The sequence below is a fragment of the Sebastes umbrosus genome, chromosome 10 (genome assembly GCF_015220745.1).
Source record: "Sebastes umbrosus isolate fSebUmb1 chromosome 10, fSebUmb1.pri, whole genome shotgun sequence".
In the NCBI taxonomy this organism is placed as follows: domain Eukaryota; kingdom Metazoa; phylum Chordata; class Actinopteri; order Perciformes; family Sebastidae; genus Sebastes; species Sebastes umbrosus.
This window is the reverse complement of record NC_051278.1, coordinates 21236138-21257694: the sequence shown is the minus strand read 5'-3', so window position 1 is coordinate 21257694 and position 21557 is coordinate 21236138. Positions and strand designations below refer to the sequence as shown.

Genomic DNA, 21557 nt, shown 5'->3' with positions numbered 1-21557 from the left:
CTCGGTGTGTATGCAAGTAACAGCTCAGGAAATGTGCATTGTGTGGACAGCTTCAGTCAAATTCAGAGATGACTCACGGTGGCATGCATACTGGTATACTGATCCACACACACACACACATACACACACACACACACACAAACACACACACACACACACACACACAACTGTCACACGCATGGATGCTTGAAGTTCCTAACAGACACTCCATTGTTTGTTTATCAGTCTGACGTATGTTTGTCCGTCTGCTCTCTCTCTTAAGATTAAGGTGGAATTAGAGTGGTGGAGATAGGGAAGGTTAAACTGAGGATAAGGCAGACCTAAAAACAGAAGGGCAGGATGTAATAGAGAGGAGCTCATGCAGAGCTCGCTTTTCTTACTAATGCAAAGACTAGTGTAACTAGTGCAACATGTTGCCACTTTCTCCATCCAGAAATACACTTTGCCTGTTGCTTGAGTATTTTTGGCTGAGAGGATAACACTCACCACACCCTCCTATTTTTGTTCCACTTCAGCCAACCCCTTTTCCCATATCGCTGGTACTTATATGAATGAAAATAGCAGCCATGCTTGCTACGCTTGTGGAGTTCGTTATCAATCATTAAATGGTGTCTTTTTCTCTTTCTGACACACAAAAACGTAATTTCAAGGATTTAGGGTAATGCATAATTTCATCACTCATTGAGAGTTTCTATGACAACACAGTTTTTGGTGAAAAAGTGTTTAATGAAGTGGCCTGCTCAGGCGTGGAAGTGCTGTTTGATGAGTGATAAGCCATGAATCGCTGCATGTTAGTGATGAATCATTTCTCTAAAACTGGATTTCAGACTGTGATGAGAAACCATTACCGGTCAATCAACATGTTGCCTCAGATGTCCCACTTCTATTCTACCCAAATACGTCATTATGTGCTTTTATTCCTTGCTTTCTTTTTTTCTCTCTTTTCATGTCAAGTCAATTTTATTAGCATAGCCTTTAATAAGAAAAATCAATGTCATCCCAACATCAATGTACCTGAACCTCTACTGGAAGTAAACATATTGAGTCATAGTTTGGCGTCTTATTTTTCCCCACATAAAGCTGCAAAAAGCACCATTTGACCACAGTGGGCAGGAAGACTCCACACACACATACAGTACATTAGACTGGCAGTACGTCATCCAGAGCAGGCTGTCATGACCTTTTTAGGGGAAAACAATCCCGTGTCCCTCATAGACGGCAACATCGTAAAGAGAAGAAGTTGAAACATGTCTCCAAACTTCTACTTTAAACAAACCGATAGTAGTAATAATGCTATGCCAAAAAGTTGCTGTGTGGTTGGTTGAACCAACAATAAGTCCAAAAACACCGATCTCCGATTTGTTCCTCTTCCATGCCCCAAGAAAGCTATAATAGAGCTATAGACCAGACCAGCATGGCGTCATCGCCGAGGCTGCGCTCCCTTTTGGGGGAAATAAGCTCGCTGTCACAGGAGAGAAAATGGAAAATGACGAAAAGCTGTTGTGTAACACGTTAACTGAGGCTTTCACATCGAGATTTGAGGCACATACAATACGTGAATATTCACTGTTAGAGTGGAAAATTACTAAAGGATGCTGGTGACAGTGACTAGCATGGCTAGATAACGTTAGCTTGAGTGGGAGGCTGCTGCAGTATTACTAGTATTAGTAATATAGTCGTATATTAACGTTATAGCAGCATCAGACTGTCGTCTCCAACTAAATCTCAGCCTCCAGATCAAACAGTTGGCTATTAACAGGCTGGTTATTTACAGACAACACTTAGCCTAACGTGATTCAATCAAATATGTATAGAAGTCTGGATAAGCAATATCCGGCCACTGTGTTGGACGAGGGAAGCCTGAAGGGACATGACGGTGATTAACATTAATTTATTGAGGTATCGCGAATGCCCAGGTTTAGGCAAGGTCGCAAAATACTTATTAGACCTGTGTATAAAACAAACATTTGTATAACAAGAGATGAATGCATGCAAACTTGTCAAAATTGCAATCCAAATGTACAGCAAATTGCAAACAGCAAGTTTATGGGATCTTCGGTATTCTATCCCCCAAAAGGGGGCGCGGCCTTGCCTTTGCGAAGTACCCGTATGTGTCGGTCTGATGTATGCCGATGGCCAAATACCAAGATGGTGAACTCAAAGCTTCAAATCAGCAGTCCACAAACCAATGGGTGATGTCACGATGACTTCGTCCACTTCTTATATACATTCTATGATCCTAGCCTGAAAGATAATTCTGTAAAAGACATTTTTTAGGTCTAACACATTTTAATGTTTAGCCACGTAAAGCTGCATACTCTACCTTGGCTGGAGACTGTTTCTTTGAAAGAGAGAGAGGAGAGGGAATTTCTCTGCATGTAGTAGTATTATACAAACCAGTTTTGTTTTGGTTTTGTTGTTTTTTGGTTTTCCAATACCCCAAAACTGAAAGCTACAAAGAGGGGTGTTTATTCTGGCAAGCCTTTCACAACACGTGTATCATTTGATTTATGGTTAATTAAAAAATGATTGCTTTTTGATATTACCCGCTTTTTCTCTTTTGAGCTCATTACTATTTAAATATTAGCCTTTTGAAGCTTTCCTCGAGCAGTTACTGTGTCATCTTAATACATTTAGAAACATCTCTTAGAGCCTTTATATCAGTGTCAGGATAAAAGTGTTATATCTCGATCACTCTGTCATGGCCACTGACAATGTGAGTGTGTGGGGCAGTTTACCGACATTTAAGGCAGCATTGGGATCTGTTTCCCCTGCAGCGAAATCCCAGCGGTGCCTGTCTAATGACTTCCATTTACTGGGATGATTTTCAAGAGAGTAAAAACACAATAATTGCGGCTTACTTCAGTTCAGCTTGTACCATAAGGGAAATATGGTTTGCAAACAAATTAACACTAATAAAGCAATAAGTATCCACTTTCATGTCGATAGAAGAGAGAAGTCATTTATTCTTTGTCTCTAATGGCTAATGCCTCCTGGTATTCATTTCAGTCTTTGGTGGCCCAAGGCTGGGACAAACAGTTTATACTGTATATCAAAATGTAAAAACAAAGTGGTTGAAATAAACCATTACTAAATCTCAGTATCATTTGTACAATATTTTGTAACCAAAAAACATAAATAAATAATAAATAAAAAACGTTATTGAAATTCAGATTAAAATGCTTCCATTGCCCTGACCTTCAGGGCAGGCAAGAAAGTGGATGTGTCGAGATAGAGGAGGATGTGCTTCTGCTGTCCTCGCTTAGGGCGGGACATCTTGTGTGAATTTAATGTATTTCTTTTTTTTCATACTAATCTGTTATTTGCCAAAGCACGTAAAATGACTGCCGGTTACCAATCAACAACCAGAATACAATATCGACATTGTATTGGTTCATCGGGGGCGCGGCAGCAGCAGGACGCTGCTGGGATGAGAATGGAGAGGTCTGTTCTGCTGACGCAGCCGAGACAAGTGGTGTGAAGTGGCCCTACGTACTTCTGTACCCAATCCAGTGTGGGTGACAGACTGTTGCCTGGGCTGCAGCTCCATTTACCTATCTATCTATCTATCTATCTATCTATCTATCTATCTATCTATATGTATATACACAAACATCTTTTTAACTATTTGACAGTTTGGTTTTCTGTCTCATGAGTATTACAGCCACTCACACAGAGTCATTTGCGTGGCTGTAGACCCTCAAGTCTTGTTAAAAAATATATCTTTTTGCCCCTGCTTGAATATTTCTTTCTCTTAGTACTCTCCATTACTCTTTCTGCGTCAAGCAAAGCCCAACTTTGGGCGCTGCGTGCTGTGATGTGCACTGAACCGAACAGCCCTCTTCCGCCAGGAAACAACATTTGTTGTAGCTGTACTGTTGTCCGGGTGGAAACAGTAGGGCTTACACACGATGTAGGCCTACATGGCCAGAAACAGGTTGTGATAAAAAGGAAACAAATGAGTGATAATTTGTCATAAAGCAGGAGAAATATGGGAGAATTGTGACCACGGGAGGAAACCGGGAGAAAGCTATAAATTACATTTAAGTATACGGGTGAGCGATACGACAATATATACAATACATTAAGATAACATAAACTTGCCAACCGCCTTGAGATTTTACCATACTGTTTATACCATGGTGACTATCCCTTTAATATCTCCAGGTCAATGAGTTCATTGTTGTGCAATGTTACAAATCAATGAGCAGGACTCGTTCATGGCAAAATTGGATTTTACATGATCATCAGTGTGATGGAGTACCTTGATTTGTCACATGTATAATTAACGGAATCAGTCAAAAACAAACATTATGTCGATACAATTTGTAAACTGATTTTCTACATGTAGAAAATTGTATCCAGATCATACACTCATACGTGCAGTGAAAGCACAAATCTCAGAAAAACATGCCCGGCAGTGAGACATGCACACAGTCATGCTGTGCAGCCTAATCCATCACGCTCCCCACAGTGTGCATGGACAGTGTAATTGTTCGGAGCCAGAGGCATACAGATGTCTGTTCACATGCCTCTGTTTCTGCTGCACCCAGACATTAATGGTTTATCTGCACCCAGCAGCAGCCCATGAATCATACACAGGGCTACACGCACACACACACACACACACCGTCCAGCATCGCAGACTCGTGATGAATTATGTTTATCTTGCTGTGTAACAAGTGCCATGAAAATTAATCAGCTTCTGTTCCAAACAGTTTGCCACAAGTGTGTGGGTTTCATCTTGACATTTGTTGAAATTTGGTGACAAGACTGTTGATTCACTACAGGCTTGTTACGAATATAGACACACACAAAGCTCACACTGGTGTTTACAGCGTAAGTTTAACTGTCCATACACATTATTAGTCTCTTATTATCTGTTAGCATTCCAAAATCCTCAATTTGGCACATTAAACGCCACGCCAGGCAACAAAAACCCAGATGAAATGTTTATTTAAAACAAATTAACAATGAGCAGGTCATTAGCTGTAAACTATAATAAATCCCATTCTAGTTTTTATTTTTTATTTTAATCTTTTATTTTCAATTTCATTTAATTATTTCGATTTCTTTATTTATAATTTTTTTTAATTTAATTTATTTTTTTAATTTAGTTTTGTTGCCTGTCTCACATCACACAAATTAATGGCCCAAGCCCTTTTTTACCTAATCACTTTGCTTTTATGTTTTATTACTGCGCTGTTAACTAAATCAAACTAAAACCGAATTAGGTTTCTATAAAGATTTCACATCCTCCTTTAGGGGCTGTGGCCCCTGAATTATACAAGAGTGGAGAAAATATTCACTGGCTGATGTTGAACCCATTAGACAGCATCAGCTAGTGGGAGAGGAAGAACATATGAACTCAGAAAAACATCGAAATGTTCGAGCAAACACTCAAAACAACACATTCGCCAATTGTATGTTGTTTGGCCATGAAGACATAAAAGGTTTCTCTTGTTGCTGCCTTTTTAAATCTGAGCTTCCAGCGTTCACTATGTTCTTACTATGCTATATTATTATTATAATTAGAAAACACTTCTGCCTGGTTACAGTTGTTGCCGTGGTGGAGCACAATTCTCACATGTGAAAATCAACTTATTAACATTCAAGCACATTTGAATGGCTCCATGCGGAGTATATACCATATTCATGAACCATTGACATGCTGTGTGGGCATTATGTATTTTCCCCCCTGCCTCGTTGTCCCTCGGGTGTTCACATCAGTCTGAGTATTTCTGTATCGAACTCAAGGCTCGAACATTATTGGCAGCCAGAAATAATTGGACAGCCATTTGTCATGGAACAGCTGGGGTAAGCCTGCTTCAATGACACACACAGCACCATGGAGAGTTTAAGTCTCTTGACATGTTTGTGTATTGTGTTTGAAGAGGTCTGTTCACTGAAATGATAATGAAAGAGAGATTGCAATTTTCTTGGCTGATATCTAATTTTTGAAAAGTATGACCTGCCAATTCATATTTTATTTTTTAAGAACTAACTTTTCTACCACCGTCTACCAACATCCTGAAGTCAGCGTAAGGGGCCGTACACATGCTGCGTCTAAAAACGTATGGAGAATATCAGCCGTGCCCCTTTTTTTTCTTTCCAATGTGCTTGGGAGGTTGCGCTCCTGTCTCACCTGCCGTTACTAAGCAACCAAAACCTGCGTACTGCGATGACGACGATGATGAAGTTGCTGTATTTTGTCAGCAAGCCTCTGTCTAAACTAAACACAGTTAAAACAAAGATAAATGGATTTCCAAGCACCGTAAATCCCTCATAGAAGATTTACACTCAATTTCTCTGTCAGTCTAGCTGACCTTTCTGCTGGATGTTGTGACGTCCTCGGACAGAAACAGGTGAAGCAATTAAAATAGCCCGTGGGACAGATAGTAAAGCTCTGAGTAGCCCTGCTCTAAAAGGATTAACCTTTCCTCTATATATTTACCGTACACTGATATATACAGAAGAATGAACGGATATGATCGGTTATTCCTCGTCACATGACATGAGGTGTGTGTTGCAGCGTTCTAAAAGTTGAAAAACAGGCGCTTGGGAACGCTTGCACGCCATGACGGCGTCGCTCTCGTATTTGAGCGCGCCTTCATTGAGAACAATGGATTTGAGCTTGCGAATAACGCGGTATGTGTACGGCCACCATGCCGTCAAAAATTCAAAATGTTATCCTTATACTCAATTTCTTATTCTGTAGTGGTTATTTGCATAAAAACACTCAATTCGGATGATTAGGAAATAAATGATTGTAAAATATTGGCATTAGTAGTTTGGTCACACATACACACCAAAACAGGTGAGCGGCTGGTCTACCCCAACATCCCAGGCAAAACAACAACCATTAAGGTACTGTGGGTGGGTATTCAGATTTCTAATTAAAGGGGAACCACGCCCATTAAAAAAAAATAAAAAATAATAATACATGTTATTTCTATGGCAGACAAGTCAAAAAAATATTAGTACAAACTTGTGATGTCATAAGGTATAATGTGGGGAGCTGAAGAAACAATCATTCTGTTTGTCCACAAAATCAATCTCCCATTCATTGTCTATGGAGCAGCTTCAGACTTTATACCCGATGACATCACCAGTTTGAGACTTACTTCTCTGGTTTCTCGCTGTGAGAGAGAGTAGCTCATGTTAACAAATATTGATTGAACTTTACTCGGCCACGGAAATAACATATTGGAATTCTTAATTTAGGTGGTGTTACCCTTTAAGTGTTACACATGTTCTTGCAGCTAATAGTGCAAGATCAATATTTCCTTTTGAACTTATCCTCAGGGTCTGCCTTTCTTGTGCCGAGTAAACACATCTGAGGTGAAAATGGAACATCAAAGTGAAAACAGAACAATATTATATTAATTATACAGGTCCAAAAGGGTTGTTACACACAGCAAGACCACAACAAATGAAAACTTCTGCTTTTAACAGCGCCAACACAAAGAACATCTCAGAATTCATTCTCTGGTGTGTTAGATGGTTTGGACAGGCTTGAAAAAATGTAAATAAATGGGTGGATGATAAATTATATATTTACTTGCAGCCGATTACATTAGACGTTAATATACCATCATCAGAAATGTGCTAATTCTCCAAATGTATTGCCATAGAAATTTCCATTCAGATCAACATCACTGCAGGGCCCAAAACAGGAAATAAATTCTCATTCAAAAGAAGAATGAGCAACTAAATAGCTGTTTCTGTGTTTCCCCATTAAAGTTTCAGCAACAGATGAGGCACATTAGGGAGCCAGGCTAGAGGTTATTGTAATTTTCTTTTCAATAATTTGTCATTCAGCGTACATAGAAGATTATTTGGGGTCTTCAGTCAGAGTAGGGGTAAAAGCAAAGTATTTTATCATAATTACAATGTTGCCAAAATGGCCACATTAAACTCTGTCGAATTTGTGCACATTAAAACAACCAATTCTCAACTTTTTTATGCAAATAAGTGTTGAAGTGCTGGTGCTCAAGAAAAAGTCACGGTAAGCCAAGGAGTAAAATCAAGAAGCGCCGGTACTGCGCACTGGCCAACTTTGATGTTAATGTATTCAAATTAGGAAATTAACACCATTTTACTGACACAGTTGTGTTTCTGCGTATGTGTCAAATAATTAGGATGTTTGAGTAATTCATCCTAGAGAACAGCCTATGAGATTAAGCTGAAGTTTCTCTCTCCTTTGAGCACTTGAGATGAGAAAATCAGTTTATCAGTCTAATCAGAAATCGCCTCAGGGATAATTTACCGTCATTATCCAATTTGTGTTTTTTTTCCTCTCATTTAAGAAGAAATAAAGATGGATGAGAAATGATGAGGCGTTTCACTCCCCAAGGTGGGAACCACAGCTAATGGGTTGATGGAAAGCTATGAATTATACATGATTTCACTGAAAGGACTGTTCTGGATGATTTTAAGGTCCATTACGGTACACCTATCTGTTGCCTCTGTGCTTCAAGTGGTCCAGGAAAAAACACCAAATCAAGGTAATTTAGAGGCAGATTGAGCAATTTCTGTTGTCAAGTGTTGTTTACTGGCAGAAGCAGCGTAATGAAGATTTACTCTGTGCAGATGGCTACTTGTCTGGTCTCTCTGTGGCTTCACTGTCACTTTCTCTTCCTGTCAATAATAGGCTGAACATTTGTTTTTTATTTTTGGTCTGTTTACTGAAATATAAGGAGACAGTGTTCTTATCTTCTGTTTGAGAAGGAAGATAAGAACGAACTTCAATTTTCTCGTCAGTTGTCTTCCAAAATGAGAAACCATCCTTGGGAGACATGTATCCTCTTTATGAATGATACTTATCAAATGATTGCTGCTGGCATGAAAATTAATAAGTAATATTGTGTCAATAACGTCACTCTATGTTGCCAGTTAATATCACATAATAGTCATTCAAGCTAAGCACAGCTCATAAAAGTGTTTTGAATTGATGAAATAGCTGGCGGGTGGTTCGTTTCCATCTACCTGCTTCCTATAAATTACCTTTATATACTGCTAATTTGCAACGGCAAATATGTTTTAACTGAAATGTAATGCCACCTGAATTAAACTTTTCATCCACATAATGAGAACATATTTTGAATAAACGTATCTACCGACAGAACATATTGCAAAACATTCAACAACAACGTATCTTTAAATTATTTTCCTTCAATATCCGTTCATTTCAACTAGAGCATGATATTTTACGGTTATGAGTGTTTGCCACACATAGATTTTACGTGGGCGGCATAAACTGTACATAAGAAGTGGACATAACGACCGTGACGTCGCCCATTGGTTTGTGGTCTGCCATTTAGAAGCCTCGAGTTCGCCATTTTCGCCTTCGCCACCTTGGTTTTTTGCAACCAGGAGTGACACGAGAGGGTGGAGCTAAGCACAACTGGACACTGAATAAGACATTTTCAGGCGACCAAAATGTTACAATTAACCTTTATGAACAGAAAACACACTGTGAAAGGATTAAAGTTCTGTGAATAAAACAAGGACAACTCCCAGACCGGACAACGCCGTGGTAGCAACCTGTCAATCACAAGGTAGACACGCCCTAAAGCATATTGTTCTTTATGGTCTATTTGACTCTAAATGGGACCATAATTCACTAAATGAACTTCATGTTGTATTGAAGAAGATTTAAAACCAGCGATTGAGACCATAAACTCATTTTGAAAGTGTATAAGGGCTTAGAACATTATGATATATGTTTGTGATAGCCATTCCCATGCTCTATTATGTCTCATAAGTTGTTGCAGCAATTTTTGGGTTGTTACACAGATTTGGTGCTAAATTTAACCATTTTTTACCACTCGAGAATTGATAAAAATGATCAATAATCCCTCCACATTAAGACACCAAGACTTAAAACGCCTGATTGGATGGCAAGCGCTTTAAGTTTAAGCTTTAAGGTTAACATAATATGTCAACAATAACCTGTATATTATTCCTGTTGTATAATTAGAAATACATCAGGTTTCAGACATCTAGATGATAAAGACTACTAAGAAATATTGCTATGTTAGGTGATCAAAGCATTCTGACAATAAATGGGTGATCAGTTTGACAGAACCTCAAGGGCGAAGAACAAATTAAAGCTGAAAACTCATTCAATTACTTTAGATGAGATGAGGCCATTAAATGTCGACACACGTAAGCCTCAGACATACAACACACAGGAGAAACACGAGCTATCATCTGCAGCCATGTTGACGACAGTCTCAAAGTCAATGGGATGTTGGAAATTACCAGCAGCTCCAGCACACTACTCAACGTAGGGTGAAAGCTTTCACATCTCGAGGTGTCTCGTCGGTCCCTGTTCAAATAAAGCCTGAAATAACAAACGCACTAAGCTGTCAGTGTTAAAGTTAATCAGAATTTAATGAACTCTCTGTCATCTCTGGTTGTTAAGAGGATTTGGGATTATTGAGGAGAGTGCTGCAACAAAACAGAAGCAAATTACCTCGCAGGAAGAATGGCAGCCGGGGTTTAATGAAGTAAAGACTAGGAAGTGGGTATTTGTCATTGTCACTTGTGTACCCAGATTCATTTAATAACATTACGGCAGGGATGTGTGTAAGTAGTCTTTATATGGAATAGGGCAGCAACAATATGATCACTGTTGTGCCTTGGAAATTAAATTAAAGGAATAGTTCAACATTTTGGGCATGAAAAGATTAATACCTCTCTCCTGTGGTTGTGTCTAAAAGATAACCCCCAAGTTGTGAAACTCTCACAAGATGGATAAGGTTAGGCATTGGCCTTGGATGGTTAAGGTCATTCATTGAATGGTTATGGTTAGGTAATGACCTTGAATAGTTAATGTAATTAATTTACCTTGAACAGTTGAGGTCATTCATTGACTTTGAATGGTTAAGGTCAGGCATTGACCTTGAATGGATAAGGTGATTCATTGACCTTGAATGGTTAAGGGCATTCATTTTCCTTGAATGATTATGGTTAGGTAATGACCTTGAATAGTTAATGTAATTAATTTACCTTGAACAGTTAAGGTCAGGCATTGACCTTGAATAGTTAATGTAATTAATTTACCTTGAACAGTTAAGGTTAGACATTGACCTTGAATGGTTAAGGTCATTCATTAACCTTGAATGGTTAAGGTTAGGCATTGACCTTGAATGGATGAGGTAATTCATTGACCTTGAATGGTTGAGGTTAGGCACTGACCTCAAATAGTCAAAGTCATTCATTGACCTTGAATGGTTAAGGTTAGGCATTGACATGTTAAAAGCCTTGGGGAGGCAATCCCTGTGCTCTGATTTGTAGAATTTAGCCAATAGAAAGTCCCAGTGAAACAATGGTTAGAGCGTCTTTAGCTTCTGTACTGTGAGTATTCCCCAGTGAAATGGAATATTAGAGTGGTGTACAGTTACAATTCAAAATCTTTGCTTTTGATAGGGCCGCTAAAAAGTGGGCGGGCTTAGAATGTAGCGCAATGATTGAAATGTCATACTTCACTCAGACTTGTCAAACGGTCAGATGTGGTGTCGATCTGCAGGCTGCAGCTAAATTTATATTTACTTTGTTAATCCTAAAAATAACAGGATCATAATTGTTTTTTCTTACACATTTCATTCTGTCTACAGGTTATGACGCACAAAATCCTTTTAGATCTTTTTGATGTGATCCAGCTTCACCCTCGCCTCATTGCGACGTGGACAGCAAATGCTAAACATAGTATATTTCTTTACTGACAAGAGCTATAAACAGTCGAGCCATTCAATCGTCTGTGTTCCATCCTCTTTGTTAATGGATCCACGCTCGTTCTCCTGTTTTCTATAAACACCCCCCTATCCTCCGCACTCTTTGAACTACCTCTCTTGCTTTTCCACCATAATGATTGAAAGGACATTTTAATGTTTCCGCACCAGGTGGCAACCTTCGGGTCTGAAAAGTGAAGCCAATGCATAAGTGCCTTAAACTTGCATTCTTTCTAATAGCCAGCAGGGGGCGACTCCTCTGGTTGCAAAAAGAAGTCTGAAGAAGAAGTCTATGAGAAAATGACCCTACTTCTCACTTGATTTATTACCTCAGTAAACATTGTAAACATGAGTTTATGGTCTCAATCACTAGTTTCAAGTCTTCTTCAATACAGCATGATGTTCATTTAGTAAATTATGGTCCCATTTAGAGTCAAATAGACCATAAAGCAGGGAATGATTCAGGGCGTGGCTACTTTGTGATTGACAGTTTGCTACCACGGTGTTGTCTGGTCTGGGAGTTGTCCGTGTTTTTGTCTTACAACTTTATAAGATTTTGGTCTCCTAAAAATGTCTTATTCAGCATTCGGTTGTTCACCCTTTCATGTCACTTCTGGTTGCAAAAAAACAAGATTGCGAAATGCCAAACTCGAGGCTTCAAAACAGCAGTCCACAAATCAGTGGGTGACGTCAGGCTGACAATGTCCTCCTCTTTTATACAGTCTATGCTACGCGTTGGCAATGTGGCTGAAGGCATTATGTTTTTGAGTTATCTGGATGTATGTACATCCGTCTCTCGGGAACACCTGGAGTGAAATTCATTAAATTTAGCACTAACATCCACTTGAACTGATTAGATTGTGGTGGTCAAAAGTCACTGTGACCTCACAAAGTTCCTTTTTGGCTGTAACTCAAGAATTCATATGCTTATTTTGACAATTTTACAGAAATGTCTAATAGGATAAAATGACGAAATGATGACACTTTGGACAGACAAACTGCAACTTGACTGGTTGGTGGAGGCATACAACCGCGAGGCGGTAATTATATTTGTGCTATACTATATAAAAGGAGCCGTCCTTGAAATCCTTTGACCACCCTTTATTCAGATAGTAACTATTTGTTGTTTGTCCTTTCAGTCAATATGGTGAAAAATGGACTAAAACTTTTTATCTGTTTATCTAAACTCTACATTTTTTGAATAATTTGGAAAATGTTTTATATTTCAGAAAATATTTGTGCAAATATTTGGGTTTTTTTTGCACAATATGCTCTGTAAACTGACGGAAAGTCAAGTCTTTGTGATATCTTTTAAAGCCTCAAGGAGTCTTTACTCCTGTGGACAGCTTCTTTTTAAACTGAGTCATTAGAACTGATTAAACCAGACATTTGCTATTACAAAATGTGCTGGAGCTAATGCAAGGGGCCTGAATTATTCACAAAACATCCTGGATACTCTGCCAAGCTCATGAGGAACCTTCACCTATGATTGCAATGTACCTGGAATAATGGGGGAAGACTTTCTAATGTGCATTCAAATTCTGCGAATGTTGTTCAAAAGGCAGGAGTTCAATGATTGAGGCTCTTCCTGTGAAGAAACACTCAACACATTTAAATAATTTATTGGCACTCTACTTGTGTCCTTGTAGTTCCGTCTTCTTTATGTACATCTTTATTGCTACTTTCTGAATAATTTGTGCCGTTTCATTGGTTCAGAGACATTTTACATGTTTTACATGTCTGTGCCCAGGAGCCCATTGTTTTATAATAAATCCATGGTTTCTGTGCAGATACACTAAAATGAAGACCGCCACCAACATCTACATCTTCAACCTCGCTCTGGCAGATGCCTTGGTCACCAGCACGCTACCGTTCCAGAGCGTCAACTACCTGATGGGGACCTGGCCGTTCGGAGACATACTGTGCAAGATGGTGATGTCCATCGACTACTACAACATGTTCACCTCTATCTTCACGCTCACCACCATGAGCATTGACCGCTACGTCGCCGTGTGCCACCCAGTCAAAGCGCTGGACTTCAGGACGCCGCGCAACGCCAAGATTGTCAACGTCTGCAACTGGATTCTCTCCTCAGCCATCGGGCTGCCTGTCATGTTCATGGCCTCCACCGCTATCACTCGTAAGCAAATGCACACAAGAGCACTGTTATACCTGCCACTGCAGGAGGAAGTGGGTTTTGACTTTACATAAAAGACCTCTAAACATTGAGTATGTGCTGCATATTAAGACATACTGCTTGTCCTTTATGACAACCACAATAAATACTGTAGATGAAATTCGATATTTCATCTACGGAGTTAATCACAACATTTCTATGGCAAAAGATGTATTGTTAATCCAACAGAAAATAATTGAATAGAGAAAGTAATCAGCTAAAAAAGTTGCATTCAACCATCAAGTAGCAACCTTGCATGACAGCGCTCAGTTCTTTCTTAATTCTTGGGTATACGACGAGTTCAACAAGGTCTCGCAAACAAATACAAGCACAAAACACATTCATTTCATTCTCTGCGTTCCAGCTTTAAAAAGCAATCATGTACTCCAGCAGGCTCTATAAAAAGAGACTACCCAGAAGAGTTGCTTAGGTTTTTCCGTGTAATTGCACATTTAATGCTATATGCCTGGCTGGTGACTAATGTAACTGGGCCGCATAGTCAAGAGGCTACCTGCAAAGTCAGGCTTCTCTAAACAGTGTCTCTGTGTAATTGCAGAGGTAATGGAAAGAAAACTGCCACAGAAATTGAAAGTGTGATCCAGCTCTGTTTGGAGGGGACAAAAGTGATGAGAGATTTACTGACTCAGTGACGGTTGTAAAGCTGCATGGTGCGCAAAGATGTTGTTGCTTTAGCGCCACAAAACATAGTTTTCAGACGTGACAGTGGTATTTTTATGGGCATTTTTATGCCTTTATTAGAGATTTGGACAGTGGAGAGATGAAAGAAAATGAGGCGAGAGAGATGGGGAATGAAATGCAACAAATGGTCGGACTCTAACCGGGGATGTTGTGCTTCATGGTCGAAGTATTAACTCATAGGCAACCAGGGTGCCCGGGTATAGAGGACGGAACCTGCCAAAATAAATAAATAAAAAATAAATGACTCGATAACTAAATAAATATGCCAATAAATGTAGCAAAAACAATATTAATGGTGGTACCATGATTTAGCACTCTGCGGCTTGCGTTACTGCAGTTTCACAAGTGTGTCGGAGAACTACAATGGCCTTCACGTAACGTAAGAACGTGAAAGGCTCTCTCTAGAGCCAGTGTTTGGTTTGACCGTTCTGGGCTGCTTTAGAAACATGGCAGAGTTCGCCAGAGGACCTGCTCCTTATGAAGATATGAAGGGCTCATTCTAAGCTAACGAAAACACAACGATTCTTAGTTTCAGGTGATTATACACCAATGAAAACATAGTTTTGAATATTATATTCCAATTCTGCTAATAGATCCCCCAAAATGTTACAAACTGTACTTTAAGTCATTTATCAAGTAAATAAATGCCAAACAATTATTAGTTTCAGCTTCTTAAATGGGAGGATTTACGGCTTCTCCCTGTTTTATACCATTAATATAATATTTTCATGTTTTGGGCTATTGGTGAGGCAAAACTAAATTAAAAATGATTGATCAATTAATCATAGAAATAATTGACAGAATAATCAAAAATTAAAAATACCCTAAATAGCCTACAGTTATTACATTTGTACAACAGCGTATGTGTTTGCATTGTGTACAACCAGATTAAGGAAACACATTTCCGAGGAAGGAAGCACAGATGTTTAAAAGAGCCAGACAGGTGAAAATAGAGTGGATACAAATAACTACTTGTTAAATTAGTTGTGTGGAAGTAATGAATGTTTGTGTCTCTATTTACCCTTAACAGCCTCCAGCATTGACTGCAAGCTGATATTCCCCATCCCCTCCTGGTACTGGGACACCCTGCTGAAGATCTGCGTGTTCATCTTTGCCTTCATCATGCCCGTCCTCATCATCACCGTCTGCTATGGCCTCATGATCCTCCGGCTGAAGAGCGTGCGCATGCTGTCCGGCTCCCAGGTTAAGAAAAATCTGTTTTTCTTTTATAAACATGAGCGAAAATGAGCGCATACTGTGAGCTATTTTGTATGTTTTGTGCCAAAGGCTTTTAATTAGATGCAAATGGGAATTTTAGAATGCAAGCGTTAGTGAGCGTTTTGCGAAATCTTGACACTTCTGGTCTACCAACCACATGGCTAATATACACAATAACTAATTGATTTTATCTTTCAGAGTAATGAAGCAAAATACAAAGCTGCCCAGAGCTTGCCTGCAAATACAGTGCACTCATTGGTCTCAAGAGAAAGCAATTAGGGAAAATCAACTTAAGCCTGAGGTTGTGGCTCAGCTTTAATTCATTGCAGTAGAAGAGGAAATGACTCGACAAAAATGTACCAAACACTGGCTGCAAAACATGTGCATAGTCTAATGAAGATTTATTTATTTACAGTAGAAACAAACCGTCATTCATCCTTTTTCTTTTCACTCTGCCTTTTATATCCTCTCTCCTTTACATCTCCTCTCACCCCCCTCTAACCATCTTCTCTCCCATCATTTCTCTCATCACTCTTCTCTGTCCTTCCTCCATCATCATCATCTTCCCTATACTTTGCATTTTCTCCTGCTTTCCTTTTTTGTACTTCTTCCTCTTTTCTCCATCACTCATCTTGTACTCCCACTTATCCCCCAACACTAAACCTCCAACCTCCTTCAGGAGAAGGACAGGAACCTGCGTCGGATCACCCGCATGGTCCTGGTGGTGGTTGCCGTCTTCATTGTATGCTGGACACCTATCCACATCTTTGTCATCATCACAGCTCTGATCAATATCCCCAACTCAACGCTGCAGACTATCACCTGGCACTTCTGCATTGCCCTGGGCTACACCAACAGGTACGCACCAAACATTAGCCTTGGACAAATATATTCACTGTAATATTAAAACTATTAGTCCTAAAATGTATTAAAATAAATCATTAAAGCCTGGTTAAGTGTAGATAACCAGATGTTCATTATAAAAAAACATGTGTTTTACAGATAAGAACAAATGGTATTGACTTTTTGATAATGTACTTTTGTAGGTACATGGTTTTATAGAATGATTTAAGTTGACTTGTATTTTTCACACCCAACACTAAAGGTGAAAATGATGTTGGTGAGTTTAGGGGGAAACTGATATTCTGACCTTGTTTTGGTCCCCTGCAGTAGTCTAAATCCGGTTCTTTATGGCTACTTGGATGAGAACTTCAAGCGTTGTTTCCGTGAGTTCTGCACCCCGAGTCCTTCGTTGGTGGAGATGAAGAATTCATCCCGGACCGGAGTCAATAGCCGCAAGCTCCCAGAGCGCGAACACAACACCGCCAACACTGGAGAAAGGTCCAATCAACAGGTACACATTGTCTGTGTGTATACATACCAGTAGATGTATCTGGAAATGAATAGTTCAACATTTTTGGAAATACGCTAATTTGCTTTCTTTCTAGAATTAAATGAGAACATTGATACTACTCTTGTGTTTGTACCATAGACTGTATATAAGAAGTGGACGTAGTCACCGTGTTGTCACCCATTGGTTTGTAGACTGCCAATTTTGAAGCCTCGAGTTTAGCATTTTGGCCATCCTGTTTTTTTTGCAACCAGAAGTGACACGAGAGGGTGGAGCTAAATACAACCGAACACTGAATAAGACATTTTTAGGCGACCAAAAGGTTATAATTAACTTTCATGAAATGAAAACACACTTTGAAAGGATTAAAGTTCTAAGACGAAAACACAGACAATTCCCAGACCGGACAATGCCGAGGTAGCGATCTGTCAATCACAAGGTAGCCACGCCCTAAAGCATCCCCTGCTTTATCGTCTATTTGATTGTAAATGGGACCATAATTTACTAAATGAACATCATGCTGTATTGAAGAAGACTTGAAACTAGCGATTGACATCATAAACTCATGTTTACAATGTTTACTGAGGTAATAAATCAAGTGAGAAGTAGGCTCATTTTCTCATAGACTTCTATACAATCGGACTTCTATTTGCAACCAGAGGAGATATATATATATATATATATATATAGCAGCGTCCAACACATGACAAGACAACAACATTGAATCATGGCAGCAACACAACAAAGTACATTACATCATACAGTGCATTAACAGGGCAGCATGTTTGTCATTTAATTGAAGCAACTGCAGCTAGCAGTGACCATTTCTTTTATTTGAAGTTTAAAATCATTTAAAGAGATAAGAGTCTCAAGTTCAAGCTTGGCCTGCAGATCGTTCCAGGACCAAGGACCGTAGTGGAAGAGGCTTGTTTTGCCAGCTTCTGTACTGATAGAAGGCACTTTAAACTGAAGCCATTCATTTGACCTACGATTATACCTGTTATGCAGAAATACAAACTTCTCACTTAAGTCAGTAGGAAATTTGCCAGATATGATCTCATAGACTAAAATGTACCAATGTTGTAACCCTCCGCAGAGTGAGGGATGATCATCGTACCTTGCTGTATAAGTGTAATGGGTCCTGAAGCTAGAATTAGTGACATACTTCAGGACAGAGTGAACAGGGGTCAAGTTTGGACAAGGTGGACGGTGAGGCAAATCTGTAAATAGTATCACCTAAATCAATCTGAGTCAAGAAAAGGATGCTATAGCCGGTTAGCTTAGCTTACAATAACACTTGTCGTCACCATGAGGTTGCCAGGTTACCAGCCAGGTAACCAGCAGAGACTGCACAAATAGTTTTTTATGAGCTGGTAGGTGGAATTTTAGTTTTTTTTTACCTTCGGACAAAGCAAACCTAGTTGTTTTCAGTCTTTACGCTAAACTACAATTGTAACTTCAAATATACCGTCCACACATGAGAGGTATCGAACTTCATTTTAGGTAGATAACAGACATTCATGTAAGAGTATATATAAATATACTGCATGCAACATGACCTAAACATTGTTTTACCTCCTCTGTGCAGGTATGACTAGCCTTGGAGGGGTCGTCGGTGGACTCTCGCTGCTGCGGCGGCGTTGCCAACGACGATCTCAACTCGGAGGTCACGCAGGTCACCACAGGGCTCTGACCACACAAACACAAATGACACGTATTTATATACAAACAATCTGGGACATGACCGAGACCCGATAGCACAGAGCATTTTGACGATGTGTTGCAAGCTTCACCGCAGCGCTGCATCGGTTCAGGCCATCCGCCTGCCGAGCAGCCTAACTGTTACTAACTGCATGGCTGTGCAAGGCTTTTACTCTGAAACACATACAGGAATGGGTCAGGAATAGATTAAAAAAACAAGCATCATTACAGTACGCTTGACTGAAGAAGCTGTTGCACTAAACTGTGCATTAACGCTATTAAAACTTTTAGTTTTCATTATTAATATTATTAATTTGACAATATAGACTATACAGTTCAGTAACAAAGACAGATGTAGGCTATACACAATCCATAAAAGCCACTCACACGAGATGTATGCTCCAGACAAAGCTGCCTCATTGATCTAAGCCTCCTCTCTTAACCCTCATCCAACCACTAATTCTCCGGGTTGTAAAAAATGAATTGTCTTGTTTGCAGAGTTCATATGACTTCATTCCAATAGGTCACTTTTCCTCCTTTTTGAATTGTTTGCACACGTGAGAGGACAGGGTGACTTGTCAGGAAAGGTGGATTTATGGGGGTCACTGGATGGTAAAGGATCTAATTGTGCTACCAAATGCTCAAAGGCTCTGCGAATCCCTCACCACATGAAGACATCACAGGACAGGAGGTGTCATTCAAAGTAATTTACAGCACCAACTGTGCTTCTCATCCAGCGTCTGTATGGATTCCACCCTATTAACACCGTTCTCCATTGACTGATCTGCACAGCACCATGCTGGCTTTGGTCATTACAGGAAGATTGACTGTGCTTTCTCCTTTCAACCTCACCAAACCCTTTATATTTATAGGCTTCTACTCCTTTGCTTGACCTGTCATTAAGTGGACATACAATAGAGCACTGTATGTTCTCTCTGTTGAATTTGACAAACTTCTGAATGTACAGAGGGAAAACCAGCTGTGTTCATCACACTGGATCCTTGTGCTGAACTGTGGATCCTCCAAACCAGCAAAGATGACGCATCAGCCTGTTTGCACAGCGCACAGGGCGTGCTATCATGGCATACAGTGCGAACATATGGTACGACCAGTGTATGATTAACAGCTCAACAGCCATTACACCAGGTATGGGTTTTAATGGAGACACTTCTCCTCTGAAGATGTTAACAAGTGAGCCAAGCAGGATTGTACATCTGTTGTAACCTTTAGAATTGCTTGTGCTTACGTGTTGTGCTGTATGCTCTTGCCAGTTGCCTTTACAGTAGCTCTATGCGATATTGATATATGATATTCTGTGTACCAGTATTTTTTTTAACGATCTGTAAAGATGAACATGATTGTATTAATCTCCCGTGTAAAATAATGTAAGTATGCTGTTGCTTTTTTATAAACAAGAAGGTGGATAAGTTATTGTGCTTCTAAATATAACTTTTGTCATATTGAATCTGCCTTGTTAAAGCTAGGGTTGGTAATCTTTTTCAAAAACATTTTTTGTTATATTTGTTAAAAAATTATCTTTGCATTCCGACAGCAATCAATAAATCAAATGCTCTGACAAAAAAAGAAAAATAATCTGGTATCTGTGGCTGTCTAATTCAACGGCCTACTTGCCTGCGTGCACGCTGCCCGTGCACTCATTGCGCATCACCAGAGACTACTCTGTGAGTACTAACAATAGCTATGTTCGTTGTTTACGTTCATTAAAAATTTAGCGTACTCTTGCTAGTTTCTCACGATTACCAACCCTAGCTTTAATCGAACAGATGTATATTAATCAGAAAACAATGTGTGTAAAACCTTAAATTGTGAATTTTAAAATGTATGCAGAGTTTAACTTTATAGACTGTTCAATACGCTTTTTTGTTTTGACTCAAAACTTCTGTATGAGGATGTCACGCTGTACATACAGGCAGTCTATATTTGGTATCACTGCTTTCAGTATATTTTTAAAGGATATACAGTAGACTGTTCTTATTTTCAGTCTTTCAGCCTGCCAGCTACCACTACAGAAAGACTGAGGTATAACTGAAATATGACAAAAAAGCAGCTGAATTTGGCGAATATGGGGCATCGAGTGTCACATGCACAAAGTGTTTATTGTGCAACAGACTAACATGTTTCATCCAAGCCCCCAGTGAGAGCGCCAGTCGTCGATCCCAACTTTCGTAGTGGCCAAATGGCGGTCCTGCAACTTCCGTGTCAGTCACGTGATGCATTGGGCCCAAAAATACTTTTTCCTATAGACATTACATTGGGAAAGAGATGTCTGTAACTCAGCGGATAATTTTTCTTTAGGTGAATCAAATACCCAGTACGAACACCCAAATAGCCCTTATTTAAAAAATTAAGTTTTTAAAGTTGTAAAATGAACTAATAGCCGAATCCAGAGTTATTTCCCTTCAACCGTTCATGTGAATGAGACCCAGACCGAGGCTGGAGCACAAGCCGTGTCGACGGCGTGACGTTGGGATCCCGAAAACATCACAGTCACGGTCACGTCTGGTTTCCTCCCAAAGTCCAAAGAAATGCAGGTTAAGTGACTTAAGTGCCCATAGCTGTGAGTATGAATGTGCATCGTTGCATGCATGTCTGGCTACCTAGTTTACTACAGTAGCGACCAATCATTACTCCAACCAACCAGAGATAGCGTTAT

The 21557-nt window shown here is 39.6% G+C and overlaps 1 protein-coding gene across 1 annotated transcript in view; it reads left to right on the top strand.

Moving 5' to 3' along the window:
• The window catches only part of oprm1 (opioid receptor, mu 1), a 34761-nt gene extending 15854 nt beyond the window's left edge, over positions 1 to 18907 (top strand). Inside the window, exons 2-6 of the mRNA XM_037782705.1 lie at positions 13529 to 13878; positions 15644 to 15816; positions 16511 to 16689; positions 17002 to 17185; positions 18771 to 18907. Coding sequence (XP_037638633.1) covers positions 13529 to 13878; positions 15644 to 15816; positions 16511 to 16689; positions 17002 to 17185; positions 18771 to 18776 — 892 coding nt within the window. The 3' untranslated portion in view covers positions 18777 to 18907. The remainder of the gene's footprint in view (positions 1 to 13528; positions 13879 to 15643; positions 15817 to 16510; positions 16690 to 17001; positions 17186 to 18770) is intronic.
• The last annotated feature ends 2650 nt before the right edge of the window (positions 18908 to 21557 follow it).